Source organism: Oncorhynchus mykiss, chromosome 27 (genome assembly GCF_013265735.2).
Source record: "Oncorhynchus mykiss isolate Arlee chromosome 27, USDA_OmykA_1.1, whole genome shotgun sequence".
Classification (NCBI taxonomy): domain Eukaryota; kingdom Metazoa; phylum Chordata; class Actinopteri; order Salmoniformes; family Salmonidae; genus Oncorhynchus; species Oncorhynchus mykiss.
Window position 1 is genome coordinate 43347114 of NC_048591.1, and position 20739 is coordinate 43367852.

The following is a 20739-nucleotide window of genomic DNA, read 5'->3' on the forward strand; positions in this document are numbered from 1 at the left end:
ATATTCAATGTCTTATTTGTATACATCAATAAATATCAATAATATAATAATAATAATAATATATAATAAATCAACCAATAGGTGCCCTTTGATCAGCATTGGAAAACCTCCCTGGTCTTTGTGGGACTTTAGAAATAAATGTTTGTGTGGGGTACAGACATTTTTTTTTTTACCTTTATTTAACTAGGCAAGTCAGTTAAGAACAAATTCTTCAATGACGGCCTAGGAACAGTGGGTTAACTGCCTTGTTCAGGGGCAGAACGACAGATTTGTACCTTGTCAGCTCGGGGGTTTGAACCGGTTACTAGTCCAACGCTCTAACCACTGGGCTACGCTGCCGCCCCGAGGTGAGGTATGACCTTGAGGTAGTCATTCCAAAATCATGTTAATTATTGCATACAGAGTGAGTCCATGCAACTTATTATGTGACTTGTTAAGAAAAATGTTTACTCCTGAACTGATGTAGGCATCGCCATGACAAAGGGTTGGAATACTTATTGACTCAAAACATTTCAGATTTGAATTTCTATTCATTTGTAAACATTTGTGAAAACATAATTTCACTTTGACATTTTGGGGGGTATTGTGTGTAGGCCAGTGACACAAAAGCTCCATGTAATCCATTTTAAATTCAGGCTGCAGGACAACAAAATGTGGAAAAAGTAATGGGGTGTAAATACTTTCTGAAGGTACTGTATGTATATGGTTATCCATAAGTGAGTCAGACAAACATCATAAAACACAAAAACATTATATTGAGAAGAAACAAAAACGTGGTATTGAATAAGAAGAAGTTTTGGGAAGCGAGAGTTTTGGAAGCAAATCGAAGGAAGGAAGTGAGCAGACAGAGCAGAGCATGCTGGGGGATTAGGCCAGGCAGAGAGGATGCTGGGAAAGCATGCTTATAGAGCCCAGTCAGAGAGAAGACACAGAGAACAAACTGTCTCTACAAAAAAAAAAAGACCAAAAATGACATTAGGAGAGGAGAGGAGAGGAGAGAGGGGGGAGAGGGGGAGGAGAAGGACATGAGGAGAGAGACAGGGCAGCGGGGTTCTCAGGCAGGAAGCATAAAGCAGAACGTGACGACAAAAAAAGCCAAATGTCAAAACAAAAAGAAAACAACTAAATGTCCATTAAGGGTATACCAAAAATACAAAGAAAGAATCATAAAAACATCAACATAAAAAAAAATGCTCTTCACCTTAATTCTTCAGGGTGGAGCAGATTACCTGTTGTAAATATGAGTAGCTGTTCTTTGGTTGTTCAGCAAAAAGAAATCAGAAATCAAAACGATAAAACATAACCAAACATAAAATGCTGCCTGCATTCGGACTCCCTAGAAAATGTATTTTGTTGGGCTATGCGAGTTCAAAGTTCAACAGGAAGTGATTTTTAGGGTTTTTGGTATACACTCCCGGGTGTTGACATAACAATACTGTAACAGGGTAGGAACCATAGTGTTGTCCATGTCTCTACTACTGCGGAACCCCACAGGACCTAGCCGTCACAATGGAAGGGACGAGGGGACGACGGGGGTTAGTGAAGAATTACAGTGAACAGCATTGCAGAAAAAACGACGAACAGAGAAAGAGGAAGAACTAAATCAGAGCTATCAATCAAAAATATATAGAGAGTTGAAGTCGGAAGTTTACATACACTTAGGTTAGTTTCAATGAAACTCATTTTTCAACCACTCCACAGATTTCTTGTAAACAAACTATACATTTTGGCAAGTCGGTTAGGACATCTCCTTTGCGCATGAAACAAGTCATTTTTTTGTTTTGTTTACACACAGATAATATTTAACTTATAATTCACTGTATCACAATTCCAGGGGGTCAGAAGTTTACATACACTAAGTTAACTGTGCCTTTAAATAGCTTGGAAAATTCCAGAAAATGATGTCATGGCTTTAGAATCTTCTGATATGCTAAGTGACATCATTTGAGTCAATTGGAGTTGTACCTGTGGATGTATTTCAAGGCCTACCTTCAAACTCAGTGCCTCTTTGCTTGACATCATGGGAAAATCAAAAGAAATCAGCCAAGACCTCAGAAAAAAATGTGTAGACCTCCACATGTCTGGTTCAGTCTTGTGAGCAATAGCCAATTGCCTGAAGGTACCATGTTCATCTGTACAAAGAATAGTCCCAAAGTATAAACACCATGGAACCATGCTGCCGTCATACCGCTCAGGAAGGAGACGCATTCTGTCTCCTAGAGATGAACGTACTTTGGTGAGAAAAATGCAAATCAATCACAGAACAACAGCAAAGGACCTTGTGAAGATGCTGGAGGAAACAGGTACAAAAGTATCTATATCCACAGTAAAACGAGTCCTATGTTGACATAACCTGAAAGGCCGCTCAGCAAGGAAGAAGCCACTGCTCAAAAAACACCATAAAAAAGCCAGACTACGGTTTGCAACTGCACATGGGGACAAAGATTGTACTTTTTGGAGAAATGTCCTTTGGTCTGATGAAACAAAAATAGAACTGTTTGGCCATAATGACCATCGTTATGTTTGGAGGAGAAAGGCGGCAGCTTGCAAGCTGAAGAACACCATCCCAACCGTGAAGCACAGGGGTGGCAGCATCATGTTGTGGGGGTGCTTTGCTGCAGGAGGGACTGGTGTACTTCACAAAATAGATGGCTTAATGAGGTAGGAAAATTCTGTGAATATTTTGAAGCAACATCTCAAGACATCAGTCAGGAAGTTAAAGCTTGGTCGCAATTGGGTCTTCCAAATGGACAATGACCCCAAGCATACTTCCAAAGTTGTGGCAAAATGGTTTAAGGACAACAAAATCAAGGTATTGGAGTGGTCATCACAAAGCCCTGACCTCAATCCTATAGACAATTTGTGGGCAGAACTGAAAAAGTGTGTGCAAGCAAGGAGGCCTACAAACCTGACTCAGTTACACCAGCTCTGTCAGGAGGAATGGCCAAAATTCACCCAACTTATTGTGGGAAGCTTGTGGAAGGCTACCCGAAACGTTTGACCCAAGTTAAACAATTTAAACTTCTGACCCACTGGGAATGTGAAGAAAAAATTAAAAGCTGAAATAAATCTTTCTCTCTACTATTCAATCTGACATTTCACATTCTTAAAATATAGTGGTGATCCTAACTGTCCTAAGACAGGGAATGTTTACTAGAATTAAATGTCAGGAATTGTGAAAAACTGAGTTTAAATGCATTTGGCTAAGGTGTATGTACACTTCGGGCTTCAACTGTATATACACTGCTCAAAAAAATAAAGGGAACACTTAAACAACACAATGTAACTCCAAGTCAATCACACTTCTGTGAAATCAAACTGTCCACTTAGGAAGCAACACTGATTGAAAATACATTTCACATGCTGTTGTGCAAATGGAATAGACAACAGGTGGAAATTATAGGCAGTTAGCAAGACACCCCCAATAAAGGAGTGGTTCTGCAGGTGGTTACCATAGACCACTTCTCAGTTTCAATGCTTCCTGGCTGATGTTTTGGTCACTTTTGAATGCTGGCGGTGCTCTCACTCTAGTGGTAGTATGAGACAGAGTCTACAACCCACGCAAGTGGCTCAGGTAGTGCAGCTCATCCAGGATGGTACATCAATGCGAGCTGTGGCAAGAAGGTTTGCTGTGTCTGTCAGCGTAGTGTCCGGAGCATGGAGGCGCTACCAGGAGACAGGCCATTACACCAGGAGATGTGGAAGAGGCCGTAGGAGGGCAACAACCTAGCAGCAGGACCGCTACCTCCACCTTTGTTCAAGGAGGAGCAGGAGGACCACTGACAGAGCCCTGCAAAATGACCTCCAGCAGGCCACAAATGTGCATGTGTCTGCTCAAACGGTCAGAAACAGACTCCATGAGGGTGGTATGAGGGCCCGACGTCCACAGGTGGGGGTTGTGCTTACAGCCCAACACCGTGCAGGACGTTTGGCATTTGCCAGAGAACACCAAGATTGGTAAATTCGCCACTGGTGCCCTTTGCTCTTCACAGATGAAAGCAGGTTCACACTGAGCACATGTGACAGACGTGACAGAGTCTGGAGACGCCGTGGAGAACGTTCTGCTGCCTGCAACATCCTCCAGCATGACCGGTTTGGCGGTGGGTCAGTCATGGTGTGGGGTGGCATTTCTTTGGGGAGCCGCACAGCCCTCCATGTGCTCGCCAGAGGTAGCCTGACTGCCATTAGGTACCGAGATGAGATCCTCAGATCCCTTGTGAGACCATATGCTGGTGCGGTTGGCCCTGAGTTCCTCCTAATGCAAGACAATGCTAGACCTCATGTGGCTGGAGTCAGCAGTTCCTAAAAGAGGAAGGCATTGATGCTATGGACTGGCCCGCCCGTTCCCCAGACCTGAATCCAATTGAGCACATCTGGGACATCATGTCTCGCTCCATCCACAGACTGTCCAGGAGTTGGCGGATGCTTTAGTCCAGGTCTGGGAGGAGCTCCCTCAGGAGACCATCCGCCACCTCATCAGGAGCATGCCCAGGCGTTGTAGGGAGGTCATACAGGCACGTGGAGACCACACACACTACTGAGCCTCATTTTTAACTTGTTTTAAGGACATTACATCAAAGTTGGATCAGCCTGTAGTGTGGCTTTCCACTTTAATTTTGAGTGTGACTCCAAATCCAGACCTCCATGGGTTGATAAATTTGATTTCCATTGATCATTTTTGTGTGATTTTGTTGTCAGCACATTCAACTATGTAAAGAAAAAAGTATTTAATAAGAATATTTCATTCAATCAGATCTAGGATGTGTTATTTTAGTGTTCCCTTTATTTTTTTGAGCAGTGTATATATATAGAGAGAGACATAGAGATACAGTATATATATAGAGTGAGAGATAGAGAGAGAGGGGGGGGGGGGTATTCCTACCAGTAGAAACAAACAACACACCTTCTTTAAAAACAAAATGAAACTGGTTGCTGCATATCTCACATGCAAACAGGTCAGGCATGTTGCAGTGAACGTAAATGAAGACAATGGAGCCAAAACAAAAACTTAACAAGTAGACAGAAGGGTTAAGAAAACCAAACCAACAACAGGTGCAAAAAAGGAAAAACAACAGAGCAAATTATCAAAGCATTTCTTTGTGCCCCAAAACCCAGACCCAACAGCGCTGAGAGGAGAGGACCACAGTGACTGGGAATAACATGGTACGGCTCCACTGAGAGGAGAGAAGAGGACCACAGTGACTGGGAATAACATGGTACTGCTCTATTGAGAGGAAAGGACCACAGTGACTGGGAATAACATGGTACTGCTCCACTGAGAGGAGAGAAGAGGACCACAGTGACTGGGAATAACATGGTACGGCTCCATTGAGAGAAGAGGACCACAGTGACTGGGAATAACATGGTACTGCTCCATTGAGAGGAGAGAAGAGGATCACAGTAACTGGGAATAACATGGTACTGCTCCACTGAGAGGAGAGGACCACAGTGATTGGGAATAACATGGTACTGCTCCATTGAGAGGAAAGAAGAGGACCACAGTGACTGGGAATAACATGGTACTGCTCTATTGAGAGGAGAGGACCACAGTGACTGGGAATAACATGGTACTGCTCTATTGAGAGGAGAGGACCACAGTGACTGGGAATAACATGGTACTGCTCTATTGAGAGGAGAGGACCACAGTGACTGGGAATAACATGGTACTGCTCCACTGAGAGGAGAGGACCACAGTGACTGGGAATAACATGGTACTGCTCTATTGAGAGGAGAGGACCACAGTGACTGGGAATAACATGGTACTGCTCCATTGAGAGGAGAGGACCACAGTAACTGGGAATAACATGGTACTGCTCTATTGAGAGGAGAGGACCACAGTGACTGGAATAACATGGTACTGCTCTATTGAGAGGAGAGGACCACAGTGACTGGGAATAACATGGTACTGCTCCACTGAGAGGAGAGAAGAGGACCACAGTGACTGGGAATAACATGGTACGGCTCCATTGAGAGAAGAGGACCACAGTAACTGGGAATAACATGGTACTGCTCCACTGAGAGGAGAAGACCACAGTGACTGGGAATAACATGGTACTGCTCTATTGAGAGGAGAGGACCACAGTAACTGGGAATAACATGGTACTGCTCCACTGAGAGGAGAGAAGAGGACCACAGTGACTGGGAATAACATGGTACGGCTCCATTGAGAGAAGAGGACCACAGTAACTGGGAATAACATGGTACTGCTCCACTGAGAGGAGAGAAGAGGACCACAGTGACTGGGAATAACATGGTACGGCTCCATTGAGAGAAGAGGACCACAGTAACTGGGAATAACATGGTACTGCTCCATTGAGAGGAGAGAAGAGGATCACAGTAACTGGGAATAACATGGTACTGCTCCACTGAGAGGAGAGGACCACAGTGATTGGGAATAACATGGTACTGCTCCATTGAGAGGAAAGAAGAGGACCACAGTGACTGGGAATAACATGGTACTGCTCTATTGAGAGGAGAGGACCACAGTGACTGGGAATAACATGGTACTGCTCTATTGAGAGGAGAGGACCACAGTGACTGGGAATAACATGGTACTGCTCTATTGAGAGGAGAGGACCACAGTGACTGGGAATAACATGGTACTGCTCCACTGAGAGGAGAGGACCACAGTGACTGGAATAACATGGTACTGCTCTATTGAGAGGAGAGGACCACAGTGACTGGGAATAACATGGTACTGCTCCACTGAGAGGAGAGAAGAGGACCACAGTGACTGGGAATAACATGGTACGGCTCCATTGAGAGAAGAGGACCACAGTAACTGGGAATAACATGGTACTGCTCCACTGAGAGGAGAGGACCACAGTGACTGGGAATAACATGGTACTGCTCTATTGAGAGGAGAGGACCACAGTAACTGGGAATAACATGGTACTGCTCTATTGAGAGGAGAGGACCACAGTGACTGGGAATAACATGGTACTGCTCTATTGAGAGGAGAGGACCACAGTAACTGGGAATAACATGGTACTGCTCTATTGAGAGGAGAGGACCACAGTGACTGGGAATGACATGGTACTGCTCCACTGAGAGGAAAGAAGAGGACCACAGTAACTGGGAATAACATGGTACTGCTCTATTGAGAGGAAAGAAGAGGACCACAGTGACTGGGAATAACATGGTACTGCTCTATTGAGAGGAGAGGTCCACAGTGACTGGGAATAACATGGTACTGCTCTATTGAGAGGAGAGGACCACAGTGACTGGGAATAACATGGTACTGCTCTATTGAGAGGAGAGAAGAGGACCACAGTGACTGGGAATAACATGGTACTGCTCCATTGAGAGGAGAGAAGAGGACCACAGTGACTGGGAATAACATGGTTCTGCTCCACTGAGAGGAGAGAAGAGGACCACAGTAACTGGGAATAACATGGTACTGCTCCATTGAGAGGAGAGGACCACAGTGACTGGGAATAACATGGTACTGCTCCATTGAGAGGGGAGAAGAGGACCATAGTGACTGGGAATAACATGGTTCTGCTCCACTGAGAGGAGAGAAGAGGACCACAGTAACTGGGAATAACATGGTACTGCTCCATTGAGAGGAGAGGACCACAGTAGTTGGGAATATCAGATAACAGTCTCTAAAGGGACTAGGGAAGGAGGGAAGACAGTCATCAGAGATAACAGTCTCTAAAGGGACCAGGGAGGGAGGGAGGGAGGACAGTCATCTGAGATAACAGTCTCTAAAGGGACTAGGGAGGGAGGACAGTCATCAGAGATAACAGTCTCTAACGGGACTAGGGAGGGAGGACAGTCAGAGATAACAGTCTCTAACGGGACTAGTGAGGGAGAACAGTCATCAGTGATAACAGTCTCTAAAGGGACCAGGGAGGGAGGACAGTCATCAGAGATAAGTCTCTAAAGGGACTAGTGAGGGAGGGAGGACAGTCATCTGAGATAACAGTCTCTAAAGGGACGAGGGAGGGAGGACAGTCAGAGATAACAGTCTCTAAAGGGACCAGGGAGGGAGGACAGTCATCAGAGATAACAGTCTCTAAAGGGACTAGTGAGGGAGGGAGGACAGTCATCAGATATAACAGTCTCTAAAGGGACTAGTGAGGGAGGGAGGACAGTCATCAGAGATAACAGTCTCTAAAGAGACTATGGAGGGAGGACAGTCATCAGAGATAACAGTCTCTAAAGGGACTAGTGAGGGAGGGAGGACAGTCATCAGAGATAACAGTCTCTAAAGGGACTAGGAAGGGAGGGCAGTCATCAGTGATAACAGTCTCTAAAGGGACTAGGGAAGGAGGACAGTCATCAGAGATAACAGTCTCTAAATGGACCAGGGAGGGAGGACAGTCAGAGATAACAGTCTCTAAATGGACCAGGGAGGGAGGACAGTCATCAGAGATAACAGTCTCGAAAGGGACTAGTGAGGGAGGGAGGAAGGACAGTAATCAGAGATAACCGTCTCTAAAGGGACTAGGAAGGGAGGAGAGTCATCAGAGATAACAGTCTCTAAAGGGACTAGGGAGGGAGGGAGGACAGTCATCAGAGATAACAGTCTCTAAAGGGACTAGGGTGGGAGGACAGTCATCAGAGATAACAGTCTCTAAAGGGACTAGGGAGGGAGGGAGGACAGTCATCAGAGATAACAGTATCTAAAGGGACTAGGGGGGAGGACAGTCATCAGAGATAACAGTCTCTAAAGGGACTAGGGAGGGAGGACAGTCATCAGAGATAACAGTCTCTAAAGGGACTAGGGAGGGAGGACAGTCAGAGATAACAGTCTCTAAAGGGACTAGGGAGGGAGGGAGGACAGTCATCAGTGATAACAGTCTCTAAAGGGACTAGGGAGGGAAGACAGTCATCAGAGATAATAGTCTCTAAAGGGACTAGGGAGGGAGGACAGTCATCAGAGATAACAGTCTCTAAAGGGACTAGGGAGGGAAGGAGGACAGTCATCAGAGATAACAGTCTCTAAAGGGACCAGGGGGGGAGGACAGTCATCAGAGATAACAGTCTCTAAAGGGACCAGGGAGGGAGGACAGTCATCAGAGATAACAGTCTCTAAAGGGACCAGGGAGGGAGGACAGTCATCAGAGATAACCGTCTCTAAAGGGACTAAGGTCTGAGGGAGGACAGTCATCTGAGATAACAGTCTCTAAAAGGACGAGGGAGGGAGGGAGGACAGTCATCTGAGATAACAGTCTCTAAAGGGACGAGGGAGGGAGGACAGTCAGAGATAACAGTCTCTAAAGGGACCAGGGAGGGAGGACAGTCATCAGAGATAACAGTCTCTAAAGGGACTAGGGAGGGAGGACAGTCATCAGAGATAACAGTCTCTAAAGGGACTAGGGAGGGAGGACAGTCATCAGAGATAACAGTCTCTAAAGGGACTAGGGAGGGAGGACAGTCATCAGAGATAACAGTCTCTAAAGGGAACAGGGAGGGAGGACAGTCATCTGAGATGTCCTCTGTGGCTCAGCTGGTAGAGCACTGAGCCACATATATTATAAATATTACTGTCAGTTTGACCCAAAGAAATACAACCAGTAGAAGGGTCTCAGAGCCTTTCACCCTGGCAATTCATTAAATGGGGAGGCCCTTTCTATTTCTATGGTCTGATCTACAGATTCTATTTCTATGGTCTGATCTACAGATTCTATTTCTATGGTCTGATCTACAGATTCTATTTCTATGTTCTGATCTACAGATTATATTTCTATGGTCTGATCTACAGATTCTATTTCTATGGTCTGATCTACAGATTATATTTCTATGGTCTGATCTACAGATTATATTTCTATGGTCTGATCTACAGATTCTATTTCTATGTTCTGATCTACATATTATATTTCTATGGTCTGATCTACAGATTCTATTTCTATGGTCTGATCTACAGATTATATTTCTATGGTCTGATCTACAGATTCTATTTCTATGGTCTGATCTACAGATTCTATTTCTATGGTCTGATCTACAGATTCTATTTCTATGGTCTGATCTACAGATTCTATTTCTATGGTCTGATCTACAGATTATATTTCTATGGTCTGATCTACAGATTATATTTCTATATTCTGATCTACAGATTCTATTTCTATGGTCTGATCTACAGATTATATTTCTATGGTCTGATCTACAGATTCTATTTCTATGGTCTGATCTACAGATTATATTTCTATATTCTGATCTACAGATTCTATTTCTATGTTCTGATCTACAGCAGTACAAGCAGCCTTTTGTTTCAAGGTTCCTACATGGTAAATAAAGGTGGGGGTCAGGTAATGCTAGGCTACAGTGTGAATCGGTTACATTAGACTGGCTTTATGTTTCTCTCTCTCTCTCTCTCTCTCTCTCTCTCTCTCTCTCTCTCTCTCTCTCTCTCTCTCTCTCTCTCTCTCTCTCTCTCTCTACCTCTCTCTCTCTACCTCTCTCTCTCTCACTCTCTCCCTCTTTCACTCTCTCCCTCTCTCCCTCTTTCACTCTCTCCCTCTTTCACTCTCTCCCTCTCTCTCTCTTTCGCTCTCTCCCTCCCTATATCTCTCTCTCTCTTTACAAAGTACCTCTATCTCTTCCCCTCTATCTCTTCTGCACACAGGGACGTGCCACTTGACCTAGATGTAGTTCTCACCATGGCAACGCAGCTAACATCCTGTTGTTATGAAGCAGTGCAGTCAGGTCACTATTATAACACATCAGTCTATTATGAGTCCCTATAAAAGCTGTTATAAACCCATTATGTGTGTTTAGTTTCTGCCTGCAAAGCTAAAGTTTCTGCCTGCAAAGCCCAACCCCCAAAAAACAATATTTCTGACAGTGACTGTAAATGAGTTTGTTTAAAAAAATAAATCTCTGGTATTGATTTGTTCATGGGAACTTTACACCAAAAGGAATAGTTTTGTCATTGTATCAAAGAGCAAGAGGAAACTCAACCGCTCTCCGCTCTCCAACCATAGTCTACCTACTCTGTTGGGATAGGCCATGGGGACAAAGACACACAACAGGGGTTTAAAGGAGAGGGTTTTTTGATTTGAGTTACGGGGTGCATGCTGGGTAGGATGGGGGAGGGATGGACCGGTGGGGGGGTGGGGTGGGGGGGGGGGGTCAGGTGATGGATAAAAACCTTTCATGACATTAGGATCTGTGAGGTTCCGCCAACACATCATTGAGATCATAGCCTGGAGTCTGTCCTCTTCCTCTTCATCATCATCCAGCGAGGGAGCACGGCTGCCCGTGGTGTGGTGGTAGTTTATAGTCACTGCTATATAACCAGGTAATAATACACACAGATCACACAGTTAAACATACAGCACAGCGCCATCTATAGGCCTGGTGGTGTGGTGGTAGTTTACAGTCACTGCTATATACCAGGCGATGCCCCCCAGTGTACGGTCTGGAGTGTGAAGTCACGAGTTCTGCTGGCTGGTTACTGTGTAAAGTTTACCCTACAAAGCCTATGTAAATTACAATCGCCAGAACGTTTATTATGATGAAGTTCAATCACCACATTTAATTATTTTACAGTTTGCTACAAATTGAGATATTTCATGAAATAGTGATCCATTCTGACTACTGCATTTGTCGTCACACAGGACCATGTGCTGACACAGACCAATCACGGGCCGGCAGGCTACGAGGAAGCTCCATAGTCATTAAGGTTGACTCTCTCAGGCAGGATGAATACGACTACATCGACCATGATCCTTAGCGATTTTTCTGGTGCCATTCAGTACTTCTGGCTTCATGCACCATCTGGAGTTTTCCATAGGAATACCTGGATGACGTCAGCGCTATCACCATCTACTGGTTTTAATGTCCATGGGTAAAACACACAGGGAACAGTGTTATACATACAGAACAGCGCCACCTATAGGTCTGGAGGGATCCTTACACCATCTACCGTGTACAGCCTCTACCGTTTACAGCCTCTACTGTCTACAGCCTCTACCGTTTACAGCCTCTACCGTTTACAGCCTCTACTGTTTACATTCTCTACCGTATACAGCCTCTACCGTTTACAGCCTCTACCGTTTACAGCCTCTACCGTCTACAGCCTCTACCGTTTACAGTCTACCATGTACAACCTCTACCGTTTACAGCCTCTACTGTCTACAGTCTCTACCGTCTACAATCTCTACCGTCTACAGCCTCTACCGTCTACAGACTCTACCGTCTACAGACTCTACCGTCTACAGCCTCTACCGTGTACAGTCTCTACCGTGTACAGCCTCTACCGCTTGCAGTCTCTGCAGTTTACAGCAGACAGACATACAAACCAAAGGAAATAGTGAATTCAAACATCCAGAACGCTCAGGATAGATAGCTCCTGTAACTGTCTGTCCATTCTCTCCCTGCGTAACGATACCTACTGTTTTCTAAACATAAACATAGATGCAAAGAGACGCACTCAACAGCAGACAGAGAGGACAATAATAACTTTTACAGTGAAGTCTATCATGCATGTCCAAGGATGGTGTGTGTGTGTGTGTGTGTGTGTGTGTGTGTGTGTGTGTTTTGGGAGGAGGGGGTCACTCACTAGAGTCGTGGTGGCGTCCAGGGTAGACAATACGGAACACGTAGTCAGCTGCTGTCTGCTCCTCTCCCTCCTGATCTACCAGCCTGGCAGTCTGCTCCTCTCCCTCCTGATCTATCAGCCTGGCAGTGCTGGTCCTCTTCCTTAGCTTAGGAAACACCTTACCCTGGAATAAACACATACACACACATGCACACACGCACACACACACATATGCACACACACACACGCACATATATAGGCGCATGCACGTACGCAAACACAGACACACACAGATAAATGCATACACACACACACACACACACACACACACACACACACATACACACACACACACACACACACACGCATGCTCACACAGACACACACATGTTTTACACTGTCACGGGATTCAGCAACAATTTATAGTTTACAGTACGTATAGTTGATTGTTGTAGTTACGGTTCTGTTGTTCTGGTAGCTCAGTTAGAAAGGTAGTGAATTTGATTCCTGGGACCACCCCTACGTATCGTGTACGCAACATGACTGACGGTAAGTGGCTTTGGATAAAAGTGTCTGCTGAGTGGAATATATTATATGTATAGTACCAGTCAAAAGTTTGGACCTGCACACTTATTCATTCAAGGGTTGTTCTTTATTTGTACTATTTTCTACATTGTAGAATAATAGTGAAGACATCAAAACTATGAAATAACACATATGGAATCATGTAGTAACCAAAAAAGTGTTAAAAGATTATTCAAAGATGCCACCCTTTGCCTTGATGACAGCTTTGCACACTCTTGGCATTCTCTCAACCAGCTTCACGAGGGAGTCACCTGGAATGCATTTCAATTAACAGGTGTGCCTTGTTAAAAGTTACTTTGTGGAATTAATTTCCTTCTTAATTATTTGAGCCAATCAGATGTGTTGTGACAAAGTAGGGGTGGTACACAGAAGATAGTCCTATTTTGTAAAAGACTAAGACCATATTATGGTCAAATAAGCAAAGAGAAACGACAGTCCATCATTACTTTAAGACATGAAGGTCACTCAATATGGAAAATGTCAAGAACTTTGAAAGTTTATTCAAGTGCAGTCGCTAAAACAAATCAAGCGCTATGATGAAACTGGCGCTCATGAGGACCGCCACAGGAAGACCTAGAGATACCTCTGCTGCAGAGGATAAGTTCATTAGAGTTACCAAACTCAGAAATTGCAGACCAAATAGATGGGTCACAGAGTTCAAGTAACAGACACATCTCAACATCAACTGTTCAGAGTAGACTGTGTGAATCAGGCCTTCGTGGTTGATTTGCTACAAAGAAACCACTACTGAAGGACACCAATAAGAAGAAGAGATTTGCTTGGACCAAGAAACACGAGCAATGGACATTAAATTTGAGATTTTTGGTTCCAACTGTCATGTCTTTGTGAGACGCAGAGTAGGTGAAAAGATTATCTCTGCATGTGTGGTTCCCTCCGTGAAGCATAGAGGAGGATGTGTGATGGTGTGGGGGTGCTTTGCTGGTGACACTGTCAGTGATTTATTTAGAATTCAAGGCACACTTAACCAGCATGGCTACCACAGCATTCTGCAGCGATATGCCATCCCATCTGATTTGCACTTAGTCCCACTATCATTTGTTTTTCAACAGGACAATGACCCAACACACCTCCAGGCTGTGTAAGGGCTATTTGACCAAAAAAGAGAGTGATTGAGTGTTGCATCAGATGACCTGGCCTCCACAATCACCTGACCTCAACCCAATTGAGAGGGTTTGGGATGAGTTGGACCGCAGAGTGAAGGAAAAGCAGCCAACAAATGCTCAGCATATGTGGGTAACTCCTTCACGACTGTTGGAAAAGCATTCCAGGTGAAGCTGGTTGAGAGAATGCCAAGAGTGTGCAAAGCTGTCATCAATGCAAAGGGTGGAATCTTAATTGAAATGCTTTGAAGAATCTCAAATATAAAAAAATATATATTTTGATTTGGTTACTACATGATTCCACATGTGTTATTTCATAGTTTTGATGTCTTCACTATTATTCTACAATGTAGAAAATAGTAAAAATAAAGAAAAACCCTGGAATGAGTAGGTGTGTCTAAACTTTTGACTGGTACTGTATATGTTTATATATATATTATTATTATTATTATAGAGTGGCAGGCAGCCTAGCTGTTAAGAGGGTTGAGTCAGTAACCAAAAAGTTGCTGGTTCGAACCCCCGAGCCGACTAGGTGAAAAATCTGGCGATGTGCCCTTGAGCATAGCACTTAACACTAATAATAGCGTCTGCTAAAATGTCATTGTAAATATTATTATGGCCTTTTACCTCTCTGTGACCAGAGTGGTGTTGTATTTGTTCTGGGGTCAGTTCTTACAACACCACTACTTACCTTACCTCTCTGTTTATATGCTATTGTACTAGATCTGTTCTGAGGCCAGTGGTTAATAGCACACACCTTGCCTCTCTGGCTCCAGAGTGGAGGCTCCAGCTGACCGCGGGGAAGCAGGCCCGTCTCCAGGCAGGACAGAAAGGCCAAAAGGTGGCCGCCGGGAGGGAAGTGGAGGGGGGGGCGTTGGATACCATCCTGATTAACCAGCACCAACGTCCCACCACAGTCAGCTATTGGGGGAGAGAGGGAGGGGGATGGGGAGAGAGAGAAGGGGGAGACAGAAGTAGGAGGTAGAGAGAGGTAGAGAGAGAGATAGAGAAAGAGGGGGAGGTTGGAGAGAGAGAGAGAGAGAGGTAGATATGGAAAGAAAGGGTGTGAAAAGAGAGACAGACATTGAGAGGAGCGGTAATGGGGGCGAGTGAAGGGGTGGGAGTCGCTAAGATAAATGAGGCGAAGTGAGCAGCTATATCCTCCTGCCCTCCACCCAGACCTGTTAAACCCTCATTTACTTAATAACCACCACCAGGAAATTAACACTTCCTCAAAACCACTGATCTATAGCTTAATGGACACGGTCATAAAACACACAGCCCTCCCAATGGCAGCATCCCAAATAGCACCCTGTTCCCTATTGGGCACTGGTTAAATAGCACTCTATTCCCCATGGAGCCCTGGTTAAATAGCACTCTATTCCCTATGGAGCCCTGGTTAAATAGCACTCTATTCCCTATGGGGCCCTGGTTAAATAGCACTCTATTCCCTATGGGGCCCTGGTTAAATAGCACTCTATTCCCTATGGGGCCCTGGTTAAATAGCACTCTATTCCCTATGGGGCCCTGGTTAAATAGCACTCTATTCCATATGGAGCCCTGGTTAAATAGCACTCTATTCCCTATGGGGCCATGGTTAAATAGCACTCTATTCCCTTTGGGGCCCTGGTTAAATAGCACTCTATTCCCTATGGAGCCCTGGTTAAATAGCACTCTATTCCCTATGGAGCCCTGGTTAAATAGCACTCTATTCCATATGGAGCCCTGGTTAAATAGCACTCTATTCCCTATGGAGCCCTGGTTAAATAGCACTCTATTCCCTATGGAGCCCTGGTTAAATAGCACTCTATTCCCTATGGAGCCCTGGTTAAATAGCACTCTATTCCCTATGGAGCCCTGGTTAAATAGCACTCTATTCCCTATGGGGCCCTGGTTAAATAGCACCCTGTTCCCTATTGGGCCCTGGTTAAATAGCACCCTGTTCCCTATTGGGCCCTGGTTAAATAGCACTCTATTCCCTATGGAGCCCTGGTTAAATAGCACTATATTCCCTATGGGGCCCTGGTTAAATAGCACTCTATTCCCTATGGGGCCCTGGTTAAATAGCACTCTATTCCCTATGGAGCCCTGGTTAAATAGCACTCTATTCCCTATGGGGCCCTGGTTAAATAGCACTCTATTCCCTATGGGGCCCTGGTTAAATAGCACTCTATTCCCTATGGGGCCCTGGTTAAATAGCACTCTATTCCCTATGGGGCCCTGGTTAAATAGCACTCTATTCCCTATGGGGCCCTGGTTAAATAGCACTCTATTCCCTATGGGGCCCTGGTTAAATAGCACTCTATTCCCTATGGAGCCCTGGTTAAATAGCACTCTATTCCCTATGGAGCCCTGGTTAAATAGCACCCTGGTCCTGGTTAAATAGCCACTACGTAGGGGATAGGGCACCATTGAGGACCCCTCCAACCCAGATAGACTGTAATAGTCTGTGTGTATGTGTATGTGTGTGTGTGTGTGTGTGTGTGTGTGTGTGTGTGTGTGTGTGTGTGTGTGTGTGCGTGTGTGTGTGTGATTGTGTGTGTGTGTGTGTGTGTGTGGAGACTCACGTCGCTGGTGACAGTGAATGCACACGACCTGTCGCAAAGGCACGGTCAACGCATAGTCCCAATAGATACTAAGAGAGAGAGAGAGAGAGAGAGAGAGAGAGAGAGAGAGAGAGAGAGAGAGAGAGAGAGTGAGAGTGAGAGTGAGAGAAAAGTGAGTGAATTAAATGATTACATTTTATGAAAAGGTAAACTAATCAAACAAAAACCCAATCCATTTGGACATGGGAAAGAGCTTGATCCAGGGTGTACTGGTAGTTGTTAGGGGGCGACACATTATACACAATGTATATACAGCAAGCATGTGAAGATGGATGCATCCGAAATGGTACCCCTTTTGCACTACTTTTGAGGGCTCTGGTCAAACGTAGCACACTTTATAAAGAATTGGCTGTATGTGCTCTGGTCAAAAGTAGTGCACTACATAGGGAATAGAATAGTCCCAGCCATTTGGGACTGTCACGTCCTGACCATAGAGAACCCTTATTTTCTATAGTAGAGTAGATCAGGGCGTGACTGGGGGGTTTAGTCTAGTTTATTATTTCTATGTGGGGTTCTAGTTTTGTTTTTCTATGTCGGTGATTTTGTATGATTCCCAATTAAGAGGCAGCTGGTAATCGTCGTCTCTAATTGGGGATCATATTTAGGTAGCTTTGTTCCACCTGTGTTTTGTGGGATATTGTTTATGGGTAGTTGAATGTCAGCACTCCATTGTCGTCACGGTTTCGTTGTTGTTTTGTGTGTTTCACTAGATAAAGACGTGGAACCCAGATCACGCTGCACGTTGGTCCAAACGATGGTGACGGGGACTGAGACTGGGCCCCTATGTCTTACCACTGTGTACCTACCTCTTCTCCAGGTCACTGTCCTCCAGGGTTAGGGTTAGTATATATTTTGCTGACACAGTAAATATATGAATTTGTCTAGAGAATTACCCCTGCTGAGGGCGCTGCAGGACATTTTTTCACATTTTCACTTGTTTACGCTCTGTAAGAAATATATATAGTTCATTCAACTAATAATTATTTAGTAGCCTTTTTTTAGTTTGCTTAACCTTTCAGTGAAAGTGTTACCTGAACTTAAAAAACCTTAGCTAGCCAAATCTGAGCTCCAACTTGAGAAAACTTTGCCAAAAATGTGTTTAGGGACACCCACAAACACAGTGCATTTAACATACAATGTTTTAAACGTACTTATTTAGTTGAATCAACTAGATTTTTTTTTCTTTTTCAGTATGTGCACGTTTGTTTATGTCCGGCTGGAGCCACTTAGCTTAGCACAACGATCTCGATCAGCACAGCCTGAGGTCTCAGCCAATCAGCTGGTGCCCTCTCGGCCCCACACTGTGAACATGAGCGGATCATGCACCCTCTGATTGGCTAAGAATGCTGATGCATGTTCGCTCTTGCTTCCACATAAATAGAACCCAGTCTCAAACTGGGTTGAATTCCAGTGCAAATCAAAAGAGGATTTACGGCAGTGTGTTCACGGAGTGTGTGGGTAAAAGTGTAGTGGTTATGACTGAGATGTGTGTGTGTGTGTGTGTGTGTGTTTGAGTGTGTGTTTGCATGTGTTTGTGTGCGTGTGTGTCTACGTGTGTGTGTGTGTGTGTGCGTGTGCGTGCGTGTGTGTGTGTGTGTGTGTGTGCGTGCGCGTGTGTGTGTGCGCGCGTTTGTGTGCGTGTGTGCATGCGTGTGTGTGCGTGTGTGTGTGCATGCGTGTGTGTGCGTGTGCGTGTGCGTGTGTGTGTACTATTACTGTTAGTATTAGTTTGCTAGTATTGTTTCCTGTAATGTTATTACTGAGTTGTTCAGGTAACATGTTATGTCCTTTGTTCTATTCCTCCTTCCCATTGGTCGTCATTACACCAATACATTCCTCTATATACATGTAATTAGATTGATTACATTAGATTACATTCATTGAATTATCTCTTTCTCTTGCAGACCGTTTCCATCATCATTACTCCTGCTTGGCGGGGGGGGGGGGGGGGGGCAGGTAGCCTAGTGGTTAGAGCGTTGGGCCAGTAACCAGCAGGTAGCCTAGTGGTTAGAGCGTTGGGCCAGTAACCAGCAGGTAGCCTAGTGGTTAGAGCGTTGGGCCAGTAACCAGCAGGTAGCCTAGTGGTTAGAGCGTTGGGCCAGTAACCAGCAGGTAGCCTAGTGGTTAGAGCGTTGGGCCAGTAACCAGCAGGTAGTCTAGTGGTTAAAGCGTTGGGCCAGTAACCAGCAGGTAGCCTAGTGGTTAGAGCGTTGGGCCAGTAACCAGCAGGTAATCTAGTGGTTAGAGCGTTGGGCCAGTGACCAGCAGGTAGCCTAGTGGTTAGAGCGTTGGGCCAGTAACCAACAGGTAGCCTAGTGGTTAGAGCGTTGGGCCAGTAACCAGCAGGTAGCCTAGTGGTTAGAGCGTTGGGCCAGTAACCAGCAGGTAGCCTAGTGGTTAGAGCGTTGGGCCAGTAACCAGCAGGTAGCCTAGTGGTTAGAGCGCTGGGCCAGTAACCAGCAGGTAGCCTAGTGGTTAGAGCGTTGGGCCAGTAACCAGCAGGTAGTCTAGTGGTTAGAGCGTTGGGCCAGTAACCAGCAGGTAGCCTAGTGGTTAGAGCGTTGGGCCAGTAACCAGCAGGTAGCCTAGTGGTTAGAGCGTTGGGCCAGTAACCAGCAGGTAGCCTAGTGGTTAGAGCATTGGGCCAGTAACCAGCAGGTAGCCTAGTGGTTAGAGCGTTGGGCCAGTAACCAGCAGGTAGCCTAGTGGTTAGAGCGTTGGGCCAGTAACCAGCAGGTAGCCTAGTGGTTAGAGTGTTGGGCCAGTAACCAGCAGGTAGCCTAGTGGTTAGAGCGCTGGGCCAGTAACCAGCAGGTAGCCTAGTGGTTAGAGCGTTGGGCCAGTAACCAGCAGGTAGCCTAGTGGTTAGAGTGTTGGGCCAGTAACCAGCAGGTAGCCTAGTGGTTAGAGCGTTGGGCCAGTAACCAGCAGGTAGCCTAGTGGTTAGAGCGTTGGGCCAGTAACCAGCAGGTAGCCTAGTGGTTAGAGCGTTGGGCCAGTAACCAGCAGGTAGCCTAGTGGTTAGAGCGTTGGGCCAGTAACCAGCAGGTAGCCTAGTGGTTAGAGCGTTGGGCCAGTAACCAGCAGGTAGTCTAGTGGTTAGAGCGTTGGGCCAGTAACCAGCAGGTAGCCTAGTGGTTAGAGTGTCGGACCAGTAACCAGCAGGTAGCCTAGTGGTTAGAGCGTTGGGCCAGTAACCAGCAGGTAGTCTAGTGGTTAGAGCGTTGGGCCAGTCAACGGAAAATGTTGCTGGATCAAATCTCAGAGCTGACAAGATTTTAAAAAATCTGTCGCTCTGCCGCTGAACAAGGCAGTTAAACCAACTCTTCCCGGGTAGACTTTCATTGTAAATAATTTGTTCTTCACTGACTTGCCTAGTTAAATAAAGGTTAAATAAGATAAAAACAAATGTTTAAATGGTGAGGTTGTCTTAAAGGGGAATGATTTAGAACGGCAGCTAATTGTAACTGTACATAGATTTACTTCCTAAAGTGTTTCCATTCCTCTTTAACTCTCTGACAGGGAAATGTGTTCAGTGGGTCACAGACCAGTTAAATAGAAGGGTCTACCACCTCACACCTCATGTTTCTATGTACTACGTGTTTATGTCCTGCAGGGCTGAACCTACCTCTTCTCCAGGTCACAGTCCCCCAGGGTGCCGTTGATGAGCTGGTTAGGGGTCCACTTCAGAGTGAGGTTGTCCCCTGACTGGTGAAGGGACAGGTACCCCCGCAACACCTCCATCTCTTTCTTCTATTGGGGGGGAAAGAGCTCTATTTTCATGTCATTCTGATCATAGCACCGGTTCCATTCTAAGTAACAATGCTGTTTATCAAACTTCAGGCGGCGCTACGGTCAAATTAAAAATAAAGCTCTTGGCCAGGCACACCAGTGGTTGGTTTAGCATTGAAAAACAGAAGCATATGCAGAAATGTCC

The 20739-nt window shown here is 45.3% G+C and overlaps 1 protein-coding gene across 2 annotated transcripts in view; it reads right to left on the reverse strand.

Annotated features, from left to right (window-relative positions):
* Window positions 1-20739, reverse strand: part of LOC110519585 (small G protein signaling modulator 2) — a 233537-nt gene that overhangs the window by 51303 nt on the left and 161495 nt on the right. The window contains exons 8-12 of one of the 2 annotated variants that reach the window (XM_036965644.1): window positions 20431-20555; window positions 16764-16831; window positions 14954-15117; window positions 12512-12674; window positions 11099-11236 (exon numbers count right to left, since the gene is read on the reverse strand). In XM_036965644.1, the coding sequence (XP_036821539.1) occupies window positions 11099-11236; window positions 12512-12674; window positions 14954-15117; window positions 16764-16831; window positions 20431-20555 (658 nt within the window). The remainder of the gene's footprint in view (window positions 1-11098; window positions 11237-12511; window positions 12675-14953; window positions 15118-16763; window positions 16832-20430; window positions 20556-20739) is intronic. The other variant, XM_036965645.1, reaches the window with a different exon arrangement.